Here is a 14110-nt window from a genome sequence, read left to right as displayed (position 1 = left end):
TGACTCCTATATACAGATGTATGCACCTGCATGTGGTAATGTATGGAATTATGCAGAGTGACACAAATTACAATATAAAAAAATCAGCTCAACTGTTGTGTTTGCATGTCTAATAATTCAGGCAGTCTAAATTTATGAAGTTATAATGTTTCTAAATTTTAGTTCACAATACCTCTCAAGGCTTCGCTTTAGGTCCTGAAAATTGTTGCATTTTCATTTTATTAGTATAATGAAGTTTGAGAACTACAGTTCAGTCTATCAGACAGATTCTCAAATAGAATTTATCTACCAAAACATGCCATTAACACTAAAATCCACAGACTCACACACATATAGCATTTTTGTAGAAACAACTTCAGTAGCGACAACACAAAGCATTTTTCTCAATCCAGAAGCACGAGTTCACTTCCATGCATACCCTCCTTACTTTGCCATAGATGAATTGTCAATTGAAGAAGGTATTCAAGTTGCTTCCTAATTGTAGCTCTCCTAGCAAAGAAACCACATGCTTTGCATATTAAGACTACATACCAGCACTTTGCAATAAGCATCCCAAATGCCTCAACTAAAGCCATACTATTTACCACCATGTTTGATATCCAAATTCATTTATGTCCAAAAAAAATCATTACTTATTACACATTACTGTAAGTCACTACATTAGAGCTTTAGACTGTCTTTTAGGCCTTTGGCATGGATTGTTCTTTGCTTGCAGCACAGACCATATAATAATGAACTGTCTTCCTGCTGGTAAGAGAAGCATAAAACACCAATGGCAACCCAAAACACCACCTCTCTGAAGATGCTCTACTACACCTTCTGCTTCAATAGGCAAAGATATTCCAAGCCTTGCCTCAGAGCCTGATTATACAGAGAGCCCTCTACAATTTATTGCTAGAGAACAGCTAAAACCAAGCATATAGTTGCAGGGGTGCTGTTCCTGAAAAAAGGGATTGAAAGTGTCTGAAAACTGAAACAGGCTGCCCAGAGAAGTTGCAGAGTCTCCATCTCTGGAGATATACAAGACCCAACTGGACTTGGCCCTATGCAACCTGCTCTAGCTGCCTCTGCTTTAAGGGGTTGCACTGGAAACCATCCATAGGTACCTTCCAACTGCAGCCATTCTGTGATTCTCGCATCTCTTTGCACTCTTTGTATTGCCCATTCCACAGCTACACTAAGGCTACCATAGTGTAGTATACATGGAGGTTTGTGTGTGCCTTGAGGGCAGGGGTGAGATGCAACCAAATTTGATGAAAAGAAATTTTCTGCCACCAAACAAAAGCAAGATTGGAGCACCACTGAAAAACAAATATCCAGCAGCTCTGAAGCCTCCCTTAAACTCACAGGCATGAGAAATCTCAAGAGTAATTAATCATTGGTTTGGCATACAAAGCTTGGACACACACACAACTTACCCCGACAATGGCAACTTTGGAAAATAATTTCACCTCGACATTGTGCCTCAGATCCTACACCTTCAAGGGTTTCACATTTATTTACAATACTCTCCATGGGCAGTTTTCTGCTCCTTCCCTCTTCAAGCCCTGGTGATAATGCCAGCCTTACGCATGCAATGGTGGAATTTAAAGCATGTCAATACTACTGGGGAAGTGTGTAGACTGCATTTCAGCAGTATTTACAAGTATGATAACCCTTTATTGTTCTAGGTAACTTTTTAAACAGAGAATCCTATAGTAAGCCCTTGCCTTTGTTGACCTGTTAGCTGCTATTCCACATGGCTGATAATGGATACATGGTGACCTTGTACTGAAACTGCTGAAGAAAAAAAGAAGTGTAAGCCAACAAGCTCCAGGCAAGTGTTTTCTTTTTTTTTTTCCTCCTCCCCTAGCAGCATAGGAAAAGGTACTGTATTTAGGTACTATTCACGAAAAAGAAGTTGCCCCTTGTCTTTATTTCTCTGCAGAGGAAACTAGCACAAGTGACACAGGCAGCTCAGGCCCACTCACTAAAAATTCTAGAAAACTATATTGCCAGTTTGATTTCTTCTATTAAAAGAAAAGCAATTTTTTGCTCTGCTGAACACTAATGCCTGAGATTACGTAGTGAGTGAAAACTACCCTGGACAAAGGCATGGGTTTCATTTCCAGCATGCCAAAGACGGCATAACAGTGCTCAGTATGATCAGTCAAGTCACCCATCACCGACAGTATAAAGGTACTCAAACTGCATTTAATAATGGAGTAATCAATCAGAATGGCCACAATAAGTGTACCTGAGATAGTCCAGTATATTTACATGTGACCAATCCAGCACAGTTTCCATCCACCTTTGGAATTTGAAAGTGTAAGAACAGATTTGTTCACCTTGATCTCAAGGAACTGCAGGATACGACACTTCTCACTACCTACTATCTTGTCATTTTATATCCTTTCCTGCAGAAAGCTTCAAGAGCAAGCCAGGCACCACATATCCTGCTGCTTCTGATGTTCTTTCAAAACAGCTTCATCTACATTAGGTGGCTGCATAGACACAAACTCTTATCCTACAAAGAAACTAGTTAATCACAAATGACACAAGCTTGGTAGCAACAAAGATAGCCGAGTCAGTCTCAAACATCATCCGACTGTGGAGTTCTGCCATAAAATTTCAAACATTACAAATCTTCAAAACAACCAGAAGAGAAAAAGACAGGATATATATTTTAAAAGCTATTTGAAAATATCCATTTTTTATCTTTTGCTTTGGTGCTGGGAAGTTGAAATTTCAGGAAATAACTGTACTCCTCATTGCCATCACACTGGTCACCACAGAGTGGTGAGGGAGATGCACAGCCCATATATAGTTCTTATAATGACAGTTAAGGTTTGGGGGAGAAAACCAGAAGGTATTCAAGTTTATTATATCCTTCCCATTCAACAAGTACTTTAAAATAGGCCATATTTTTTTCCACAGATACATGAAGGGGCTGTAAGTTCAGCTTAGATGAGGCTAACCTACCATTAACCTTCTACATGAAGGCTTTTTTTTTTCCTCTAAGGATGGTTCGGCAACAGGTAGAATATGAAAAACATAAATGAAGCAATGGTTGTCATGCTTTGTCCATTGCCAGCCTGTAGAGCATAGAAAATACTGTTGTTACTCAAAACTATAATAAAGTGTGTGAAGTTGCTACATTATTTCTTTGGGTCATTTTAATTGGGCGCGGGTCTCCCTGCTACAACAGAAACAACAGCTGCTTAAAAGTTTTAGTTTTTCCTTGGAAAGAATGCAAAAACGTAACCTTCTGTCAAGACAAAGATCTCTCCAAGCCACGCCACTTGAGCATTTTATGACCATTTTTGATTAATTATTTCTGACATAGAAGTTTGCAATACCAGATTATTTGCATGCTTTCCAGCTATCATATCTACAGAATCTCATTCAGGTAATGCATTAAGCATAAAAAGTAAGACCATGGTTCAGGCTACCTAAATGTCACAGCAATCAGGTCACAGCTTTTATCTTCAAAAGCACAATCTGTTTTAATAAGAGAGTGCTGAAATGTGCACGGAACTCCACAAACAAGCTACTAGAAGTTAGCCTTGTTTGAGACAAAAGAAGCCCATTCCTGCAGTGTAGGAACTGCACAGTTTCTACACTTACATTACTACTGCATTATGTGTCAGGGAACTGAACAACAAGGAAACACTGAGAAAAAGTAAGCAGTTTTCAAGTTTAAATTAACCTATAAGAAAGAGGCCATTAGGCAGCAAAAACAAACAACATGCAAAAAAGATGCATATCTTACAGATCACTTAGGCATTTGTTTGTGTAGGTTATTCACAAGTCTGTCTTTAAACAAAAGACAACTCTTACAGGAAACTTTGAATATTTGCAAAAAAAATCCATATTCTGTCAACCTTTTACCTATATTTCAAGTAGGACTACAATGGTGCCTCACACTCCTCATTGGCTGTTTGCTATCAGTTCAACTCACAGAGCAAGTCATTGCAGCCTGAAAGAAAAGGTTGAACAGACTTTCCAAACTCTAGGTTTTAATTCATATACTGTGACTGTAATATTTCCTAAAATCTTAGTTTAAGCATGAGTTCTCTCTGCGTTCTATACCTCCCCCACTCCCTCTTACCTCTGTTTCAAGGACAAACTTTCATTAGCAATGTGATCTTTAGCACCGGCTCTATTGACTGTAATGCATGGTACCGCTCTATTTACTCAACACTACCTCATTGTTTGTAGTGTAAGCTTAACCAGTTGTAGGAGAATTGCCAATGCCTTAAAAATTAAAACTTCTCCCCCCCCCCCCCTTTTTTTTGTTTGGTTTTGTTTTTCAGGTTGTTTTTGCAGTAATGTCCAAGGAAATGGGAATTATAAGAAGACGGTATACATATTATCCACATTTTTGTTTCCTTTGAATGAGATTCTCTCTCATTCCTTTAACCAAATACAGTAGAATACCATAAGCATGGACTGCCCTAAATGGACTTGAGATCCAGTCAGCATCTTATCTTGTAATGGAATCCAAGTGATCCTTGCTCATACCCTTATAAATATCAGCAGAAAAGTCAAGCTTTCGTAAAACTGCTCTGAGTTTTCCCTTTCTTGTTCAACGTGCTTTCATGAAAATAAAAAGAAGTAGATCCCTAGGCCAACTTGCCTTTAAACTCTGAAATTTTGAAGTCATGGACTAGAGCAGCAACCCCACACATCAGGAACTGATTATTTTTGAGAAAAGGGAAAATGAAAATAAGTGAAATGATTATCTCTAATAATTGTAGTAGTCTACTACTGAGTAAGATCAGAACTTCCATTTGGCCTTCCAAGGGATTCAGACCCACACAATAAAGAACTAGAACACTAACAGGGGCATTATTTAGATGTTGCTTCCTCTTAAAGAACTGTGTTCTCTTTTCCACGTAGTGTCTTGTTTTCAAAGCATTATGACTGACAAAGCATCATGTGAGCTGCATAGAATATGAAGTGAAGCAAGTCACACAGCTCCTTGTGATCAATTCTTTGTGTCTGAGATTTGAAGGGAGGAGTGGGAGGTGATTTATAGTTTCTTGTTTCTTTAAGTATACCGCAGGAGCAGCAGTTCTCTTCTGCCTTGAACCATTTACCTGGTGTCTTTTCACAAGCTTTAGAATAAGCAAAAGTTCATCCTGTCACAGCTTGTGCTGTACAGAATGACAGTGGCTAGTACACTAAAAGCAAGTAAACTCCTAAACTCTTTCATTGTTGCAGTCATTCTTGCAACTGTAACATATTTTCCAGTTCTCAAACTTGTGCATCTTCCCCCGGTCTGACAGTTACTTGATTCAAGATATTTGATGTATTATACACTGTTTTGTGACTCTCTTCACCTCACATGACTCCTAAACTAACTTTTAGGTATTCGGGAACACAGTTACAATAACATCTACTTACAAAGGAAGACCTCCACAATGGTTTTTTTACTTTTATTTTCCTGGTTGCATAATTTAGCTCTACTTTACTTTTAGTGGAATTCACTGCAACAGAATTACTTATCAGGGACATAATTGTGTCTTAATTTATGTAAACACATTTGATTTCACACACTGCAAACATCTATACAATTCATTTAAATGATAAAGAACATGCTTAAATTTCTCTAGAACTAGAAACAGAACGAAAACACCACTAATTAGCTTTGGTTTCAACTCAGTAAGAATGATAATACAGACAGTCCATAGGCTGCCCTAGAGCTGTAGTGACATAACCTTTTTCTTTTAAGCTAAAGGGTGTCCAACATCACCACAGGAGCCTAGTTCTTTAAAAAAGAGCATAAAATAGTTCCATCTATATGCAATGTTTCCACTGTAGCCTGCTGGTTGAGTACCCCAGAAAGACTGAAGGATGGAAAAACCACTCATGTTCATAAGCTTTAGATGCCACAGATACCAATGTAGGGAAGAGAGACATTATTATATTTCTAACTGAAAGATATAGGAGTTCCAATTTTAACCACAAGAAGCATAAAATGAAACAGGGCTGACATTATTTAAGTTGTTACTTACAAATAAATCAAATTCCAATCAGCATTTTTATAGCTTTGGCCACAACACTGCTTTGCTGGCAGCATCAGTTCCTGTCAGCATCCGTGTGTCACTCTTAAACCTGGCTGTTCAGCAAAGAAGTGCTGCAACATGTTGACAGAGGTGTTGTCCTCGTTGGGCAGCACTTACCTATGCAAGACCTTCTGCATATAACTTAAAAAAAAAAAAAGAAAAAAAACAAAACACCTTTTTTTTTTTTAAAGCTCTGAGCAAACCAACACACTGATGCAAGAACTGTGCAGCCCTCTCAAAAGCTGTGACTAGAATCAGATTAATTCTTACCCAAGGAAGAGAGAAACAGTGAAGGTTTGCAGACAACACAGCATCCACACCAAATTTTGTAAACTGCTTCCCTGCTAACATGTAAGAACTGGTGGAGACATCGCATGCATTTTTATTATTAAAATAGTAGAATCCAAATCCTTTATTCCTCATAATTATTATAATTCCTCATTATTGCTCAGCCACTTTTGAAACCCCAAAAACAGTTCATTAACACGTTTCCAGGGACTTTTTCCAGTAGCTATTTACAGCAAGTCATAAGAAAGAAGTTCAAAAACTTTGAGGATCATGTATTCACCAGCAGCAATCTTTGTATTAAAAGGCTTCTACCATCTTCCAGTGACTTATACAAAAAAGTTGCAAGTACAATTTCAAGAGAAATTAAAGTATTCAGGTATAATATCATAGTAGTGAGAACACTGCAGTGTGCCAGTGACACAGCTTTAAACATTGCACAACCTCACATTGTGTGAAGACAGGTATTTCAAGCTTTCAAGCTATTCTGAATATGTCATAGGAGCGTTTATTTTTCTATATATGCTAGTCCATCCGGACATAGTAAGAGACTTAATGCTAATGTTTTAACTTCACCAGAAGAAGCAGCAGCATCCACTACCATAAAAAGTCTACTCCAGCTAACCCTCAAACCAATGGGCCAAATTATTCACTTCTAATGAATATGGTACTTCCCTTAAAATTAAGAGGAGAAAGAAGTAGCACAGCTAACTGGAAATACCACATTTTTATGCTTTCAGAGAAAGTAATATGCAGCTTTACACAAATGCCTTTAATTCTCTGGTGATTCTAAAGTGAAGTGTACCTAAATACAGGAACAAAGCAAGGTTTAAATACATACTCAAGGAGTTCTGATGAAAGCATTGCAGCCTTCAGAGAAACTACAGTTATATTGTTTTTCCATAAAAGCTAACAGAACATAAATGCTGCCAATAAAAAATGCATTCATTATATACGTATATTATACGTAAGTATGTATATAACAGAGGGACTGTTTCTGGTATTAACTCTATAGTTTTTGAGAGAACAGGTGTGTGTTATAATCATAACACAGGGGAGCTGAGTAGCACAGAGGATTTGTAATGACAAAAAAAATCCTGCACTATCACCAACAGAATTACAACTAGGGCTCTTTAATGAGAGTTTGCCATCCATTTTCATTGCTAAACAGAAAAATTCCATATTGCAACAGCCTGCAGTTACAGGAGGCATTACCACACCTTTGCTTCCCTACCATAAAGACTGACAATTATCCAATATTAGGTATCAAACATTTTAACTAATGTTAAGCTAGGTTTATTAATGGAAATGGGAAGTTATTAGAAGCTTATAATAAGAACCCTGCATAAAACTGCTCACAGCCCTCTCAGCCCTTTTGTAAGAGGTGTTTGTGTCTCACCTGCCCTGACAACCTGAAGGCCACCTTGTGTGTGCCGGGGCATCCTCATCACTTACTGCTGGTGCCAAACCAAGGCCACAGTTTCACAGTACAAGCTGTTTGGTAGCCAGGCTGCCTTAAAACATTCCTCTCATTTCAAACGCAGTGTATGTCCACACCTTGGTGCCACAGCTGCCCTCAGCAGCTAACCACCTAATCTGCCTCGCTGCACATCAAACAGAACTGCTCCAGACCAGAGCTGTTTTTGAACTCAGCAATGGGCCTTGCTCCAGTTTAATGCGCAGCCCCCAAGACCTTTGTATTGGCACAAAGCAGGGGAGGGAGGTCCATGTAAGCACCACCTTAGTGAAAGGTGCTACTGAAAAATTTTTGTGCAACTGCAGCTTGAGAGCATGATGTGGGGGCAGAAATACTTTAAGCTGGTATCACCAAACATGTTGGATCATGAAAACACAACCAAAGGGTGTAGTTTCATGGGATGTGAGCTTGGACAGCGAAGCAGCTTACAAGTTCCCACCCTACCTGCTCATTTCAGCGATCCTGTTTACAGCACGGCCTCTCAAAGAGCTTTACTGACACAACAGAAAGGATGGCAAAGCATGGTGCAGGAGCAAGAAGCTGGCTTTGCTGCTGAAGCCAAATCTTGTGAAACTACACCCTAAATATTTGCTGTGGAAAGAACAGCCTGCTCAGTAACACTTGCCAAAGGTTTGCCAAACACCTGCTCCAAAACTTCAGAACTCAGACCCAGCAAACACTCCAAAACTCCAAGCAGACTCTGCCAAGAGTTATATTGGGCTAATATAGTCACCAAACAATCTCAAATTGGAAGACCCACCACAGTCCCAATAAATACATAAAATTCAGGTTGTGATCAGTTTCAAGAAATGTCTTTGACCAAAGATAATTTACATGCTGTTTAGTTCCCTTGAGTTAGCTAAACTTAAGCCAGTAACAGAACAGTAAGAATTAGCTTTCTGCTCCAGGAAAACAGCCCAGTATTACCACTAATATACATTTGAACATCCTTTTTCCTATTCTACATTTTGGGGGGGGTGCATTTGTCTTTTGATTAACAACTGAAGACAAAAAAGTCAGCGTGCATTTTTAGGCTTTTTTCCTCCAGTCTGAAGATTCAGAAGTACATTTAAAAAAATATTTCAGAAGTCATTTACCCAAAATGAAGGTGTAACAGCTGGAAAGAGAGAGCTGGAAAGAGAGAGCCAAGAAAACTTTCTGCTAGCACTTTGTGAAGAGGAGGCTGCAGAACAAGTTTCTCTTTAAAAAAAAAAAAAAGGTTGCAACCGGTTTATCAGGTTAGAGGAATTCACTGGTTCTTCCACCTCTTCCCTGCCCGCCCCCCTTTCTTTCCAAATGCTCATCTAATCAGCTTGTTTCTTGCTGAATTTGTTGATACCTGAGAAAATAAACTGCTCTTGCAGCTCACATAAACAATCAATAGGCATTCGAACATGCTTTAGAGAAGTGGTAATTTGCTATCACCTGAAGAAGTGGCAACCTCTCAGTATTTTCAATTTGAGCATGGTTTAGCTGAGAAGGGAAAACATGCCCAGGTTAGCCTTTCTGTGATGAAGAATATGAATTACATTGGATGCAATACATTAGTGATAAATTTAAAATTTGATGAAAGACCAGCAAGACTAGGACAGTCTTACAAACAGGTTTTTCACACTTATATGTCACTCCACAGACAAAATTTGGGTGCTTTCAATAGGTCCAAAAGCGGACCCAGCTCTCATGAGAACCTCTCCCTTTTCATGTATATCGTTCAAAGAAGGATGGTAATTACAGCTAAACACTGCAGACACCTCTCCAAAATTATTAGCTCTTCTTAGACTCCATCCTTTGTCAGGGAGACATGCAAATATTGCCTTGCAAAAGGAAAGCAACATGTCTTAAGGCAAATCATACTGATTTAGCCAGGTTTTCTGTATGGGAAGGATTAAGAAATCCACAACACTTTCAACTTAGCATTGGGTCTTTAGCTTAAGAATCCCTATGGCTATAATCAAAGAAGCACATGAAGATGTCAGCTTTTTAATGACAGTGTAATGGGGAAGAAAGAAAGGTGAAGTTCATTCTGGTTTTGCTCTTTCAAAACAAGCTTCCATTCCTGCAAGGCTTCAGATAGCAACTTGAAAATATTTTTTCCCTTAAAAGTTTGGAAACTGGGAAACCATAAAGCTCTAAAAAGAAAAAGAAACTCTAGAAAAGAAAACTCTAATTCACATGCTAAATAAGGCAGTCCCATGATTTGAGGATCTGACCAAAGAAACCTAGCAAGGATGTCCTAGTGCTGCAGGAAGAAATGCAGGACGCTGTTCCCTTTAGTAAGTATTACAGGTAATGCATGCTTAGAGGCTTACATCACAGGTTCAAAACAGTTCCAAACATACACTTGAACTTGAGGTTTCCTGCTTGTTTTGTTTAAAAAAAAAAAAAAGCCCTCACATGTTTTCTACTCAGTAGCGTTCTTCAATTACAACACCACATCTCAGTCAGCAGTTTTATGTTCATCATTACAACAGAGACAAGTTATTACTGCCATTTTGAACTAAATACATCAAGCAAACTGCTTCCAAAAGGCATACACTTTATGACTTGTGGCAGTTATTTCCCTAATATTTGTACATGTACAGGATCTTTCCTCCCCACCCAAAACATAGCTACCAGAACACTGCACATCAGCTACAAGAAAATACAGCCGGATCCCATAAATGAACTAGCGCATGTGGAATCAAATGCTTGTTAGCCTAGACAAATACAGTATGAAAAACCTTGTAGAAAAATGTACAGAACATACACTACAACAAAATAAGCTTGATTATTTAGGGGACACTGTGCTTCAGAACCTCTCTTTGTAAAATTACACAGCAAAAATACATCGGGGAAAACAAAAGTGTTTTAGAATACTTGAGACAAACCCAAGCAATGAGTTGTCTGAGGTGCAATGCTGTGAGAATATGAAGTACAATTGAAATGATGCAACGTTGGTTAAGTGCTTTGTTACAAACACAGTAAAGATTTAACCACAGACTATAGGTTTTTGGTAGACTATCATTCCTGGAAAGTGAACTGAAAAGTAACAGGAGGTTTTCTGCTGTCAGTGGAAAAACTCCAGGCCCACAGAAGCTGATCTACCATTTATCAGTTATGAATTGCCAAATCGAAAATCAAAGAACGGTTGAGGTCGGAAGAGACCTCTGAAGCACAGGTAAAAGTTACAATGGCTTTATGGCTGGGGATTCTCACTTCCCTCTACGTGTAGAGACTGAGAACCCAAGGCAAAAGCCAGAAGCGGGTACTGAAACTTTCATTTATAAGATTAAGATGAGTGCTAAAGTGAGCAATTTTCAGCTGCATCATCAGATTCTCTACCACAATCCAAGCAGGGTGTGGAAAACTAATTTCACATACTCTACAACATTATCTCAAATCAAGGTACATGTCTACTTCCTTTTCAAATAACCACTTCACCCACCAGTACTTTTGCTAATCAAAATACTTTACTGAGGGAAAAAAATCTGTATGTGTCAATAAGTACCTGACATCCTTAAAATATACAATGTAGTTAAATCATTTAATGGATTTATCTTTAAAAATGCAGAAAGAGAGTCTACTGTAAAAGAATACAGAATTCTACCTTTTGCTGACATTGCAAGCGAGAGGATGAATTAATTCTCCCCAACTCCCATGGAATCAGGAAGTATGGAGGGGCAGGGAGACAAGCTTAGGTAAAGGGTGTTCCAGCACATCTATGACAGAATTGGCCACATCACATCTGGCATCCAACATTTAACAGCAAAATCATTATTTGGTTGCATAGATATGCCAAACAAAAAGGGTAAAATTGTTGTTTTTCAAGAGTCTACCACACCTACACGCAAAGGTAGTATTTCCTTTTATTTGCTAAATCAGACCCACCTACAGTGCAATTTACAGCAATAAGATACAATCTCTCATAAAGTATTGAGTGTAATTAAAGTGTGTCTGTTATAAAGGTAAACAGAGTGTACTAGGCTAAGCTGTTCCAGATGTCTTTAGTGCAAGATCTGGGACAAGATCAAACCTGCAGCTGCACATTTTCTCAGGGGTTATTCTGAAGCATTAAAAAAAAACAAAAACCTCTTGGTCTTAGAGTCTAGCAAAACTTGTGCAAGTAGAATAAATGCCATGCACAGCTGATGTTGAGAGATTTCAAAACGCAAGTTACATATTTCTGTTTTTAAAGGTACCCACTCCAGAGTAAAATGTTAACCATTCAGTATCAAAGAGGGTTAGGACCTAGCCTGCCAAGTTATCTCTGTGTCACCAGAAGTTACAGCAACATGAACCTGTTCTACTGCCTAAGCAAGTTTCTTGCTGAAACACACCTACAAGTGATTCAGACAAGGTGTGGAAAGCCAGTTTTATATGTTCCACAAAAACGCACTATTGTATTTTTCCACTCAAGCACATTTTGCATGCATAAAAGGGAAAGAAAGCAAAATTTCATGAACTGAGTACATACAAAGTACTAGCATTAGAAGTTTTAAAGTAATTTATGGCATATTGAAGTGCAAGGATCATATAAATTTACAGATTTACTGTTAGTGTAATACTAAATTAGTCGAAGAGTAGAATACAGAAATTGTAGAAACAATCAATCACTTCATTATCCACTAAACAACTAATTAAGCTCATTTGGAAGAATGACATGACAAATACAGCTGATGTTTTATGTAAGCATAGTTTTGAAGAATTCAACTAATTTCGAGAAAAACAACCAAGAAAAGGTTAATATTTTAATTCACATCTTAGCAGAGAACCTGTAGATAAAAACATGACACCTACATTTTGAAAGTTTGATCAGTACTGCATTTATCATGTTTATCTTACTATTTATTTATATATATTTAAGTCTTGCGTAAGAGACACTCGGGATAAAAGGAGGCCTACCAACATAATCAGAAGCCAAAACTTCCAAGAACCAGAGCATGAGCTCAAATAATCTGGTGCTGTGCGTAACTTTCAGAATCACAGGGCTCCCAATTCAAATGCTTCAGGTCTCTTTTTGGTTAGCTTTAAACACAAAACTTGCTAGTGATTTCACAGTGAAAGACAAAACGAAAGTATATTTCTTTTACAGGACAGTTGAGTCTTGCCCCCAGATTCCCCCTGCATTGCCCCTGTTGCAAAGAGCAGTGCCTCACCTGTTGAAGAACCCGGTCCAGAGGCTCTGCTTTGCCCAGTCCCTCTGGTGTTAAACCACTCACTTCACGACATTGATCACTTAACTCCAAATTGTCTGCTTTCACCAGGGATTTGTGCAGTGTCCCTACCTAAAAACATTGAAGAGACGATGGACAGAAGTGAGGAGCAATCAAACAAGCTCTGTTTAACAACACGTTTACAATGCAGAAAAATCAGAAAGGTGCAGTATCACTGCCCCAATGACTATGACGATGAGCAAGAAAAGGCATTTTTTGGTAAAGGTTTCAGAAATGGAGACCCTTGGCCTAGGTTTCCTTCCCTCCCACCCAGGAGAGCCGTGCTCTCTGCTGAGGGCCACAGGAGCAGCTTCAGGCCTCGCCGCTTGGGCTTGGAGCTGAGTTTTGGGGGAATTTTTCGTTGTAAAGGGAAGACCACCAAAAGTTAAGGCGCTTTCCCTAATCTGTTCACGAAATTGATAGCCACATTTGTTTTATTACAGCCCTTCATCTTTGAGGGATTATTATTCACAAGAGGGCTTTGGGAGGGAGGTTAAAAAAAAAAAAGAAAAACACTTTTTTCAGATTAGCCTCAAAGTCGGAGGAATTTAAGATTCTCTGAAAAGTTATCCAAACAGGGGGCTATTTTTCTGTATAAAAGAAGAATGAAAGTGCCCAGCGGGTGCCGTGACGCGGCTGAGGAGGGGTGCCCAGCCCCAGTCTGCCCCGGGCACCTCCAGGAGCCCCGAGGAGCCCTCAGGTTTGGGGCCACCGATGGTCCACGGGGGCCGGGGAGGTGAAGGGGGTGGGAAGAGGCCTGGCTTTCTTTCAAAGTTGATTCTTCCCTTCAAACGGAAGGAAAATAACTTAAAAAAAAAAAAAAAAAAAAAAAAGGCTGCGCCCGGGGAACGCGCCCTCGGACCGGGTGTCGAAGCCATACCTTCTTGCCGGGGAGATCCACAACTTGCCACACCAAGAGAATTAGTTCCCTCTCATCCGAACCCAGTTTAGCCCCATATGCACCAGCTGTTGCCCCAAACAACACCACCAAAGAGTCACTGCGCGAAGCCGTCATGACCACAGGGGGGAAACAACTACAATCAAAAGCAGAGGTCAAAAAAAAAGAGGAAAAAAAAAGAAAAAAAAGACACACAAACAGACAAAAA

The 14110-nt window shown here is 39.1% G+C and overlaps 1 protein-coding gene across 7 annotated transcripts in view; it reads right to left on the bottom strand.

Moving 5' to 3' along the window:
* Window positions 1-14110, bottom strand: part of ESRP2 (epithelial splicing regulatory protein 2) — a 45856-nt gene that overhangs the window by 30456 nt on the left and 1290 nt on the right. For all 7 annotated transcript variants that reach the window (XM_080553018.1, XM_080553020.1, XM_080553017.1 and 4 more), the window contains 2 exons: window positions 13885-14038; window positions 12948-13076 (listed from right to left, as the gene is read on the bottom strand). In XM_080553018.1, the coding sequence (XP_080409144.1) occupies window positions 12948-13076; window positions 13885-14038 (283 nt within the window). The remainder of the gene's footprint in view (window positions 1-12947; window positions 13077-13884; window positions 14039-14110) is intronic.

Source organism: Anser brachyrhynchus (genome assembly GCF_964034855.1).
Source record: "Anser brachyrhynchus genome assembly, chromosome: 12".
NCBI classification, from domain to species: Eukaryota; Metazoa; Chordata; class Aves; order Anseriformes; family Anatidae; genus Anser; species Anser brachyrhynchus.
This window is presented reverse-complemented; position numbering and strand designations above follow the sequence as displayed.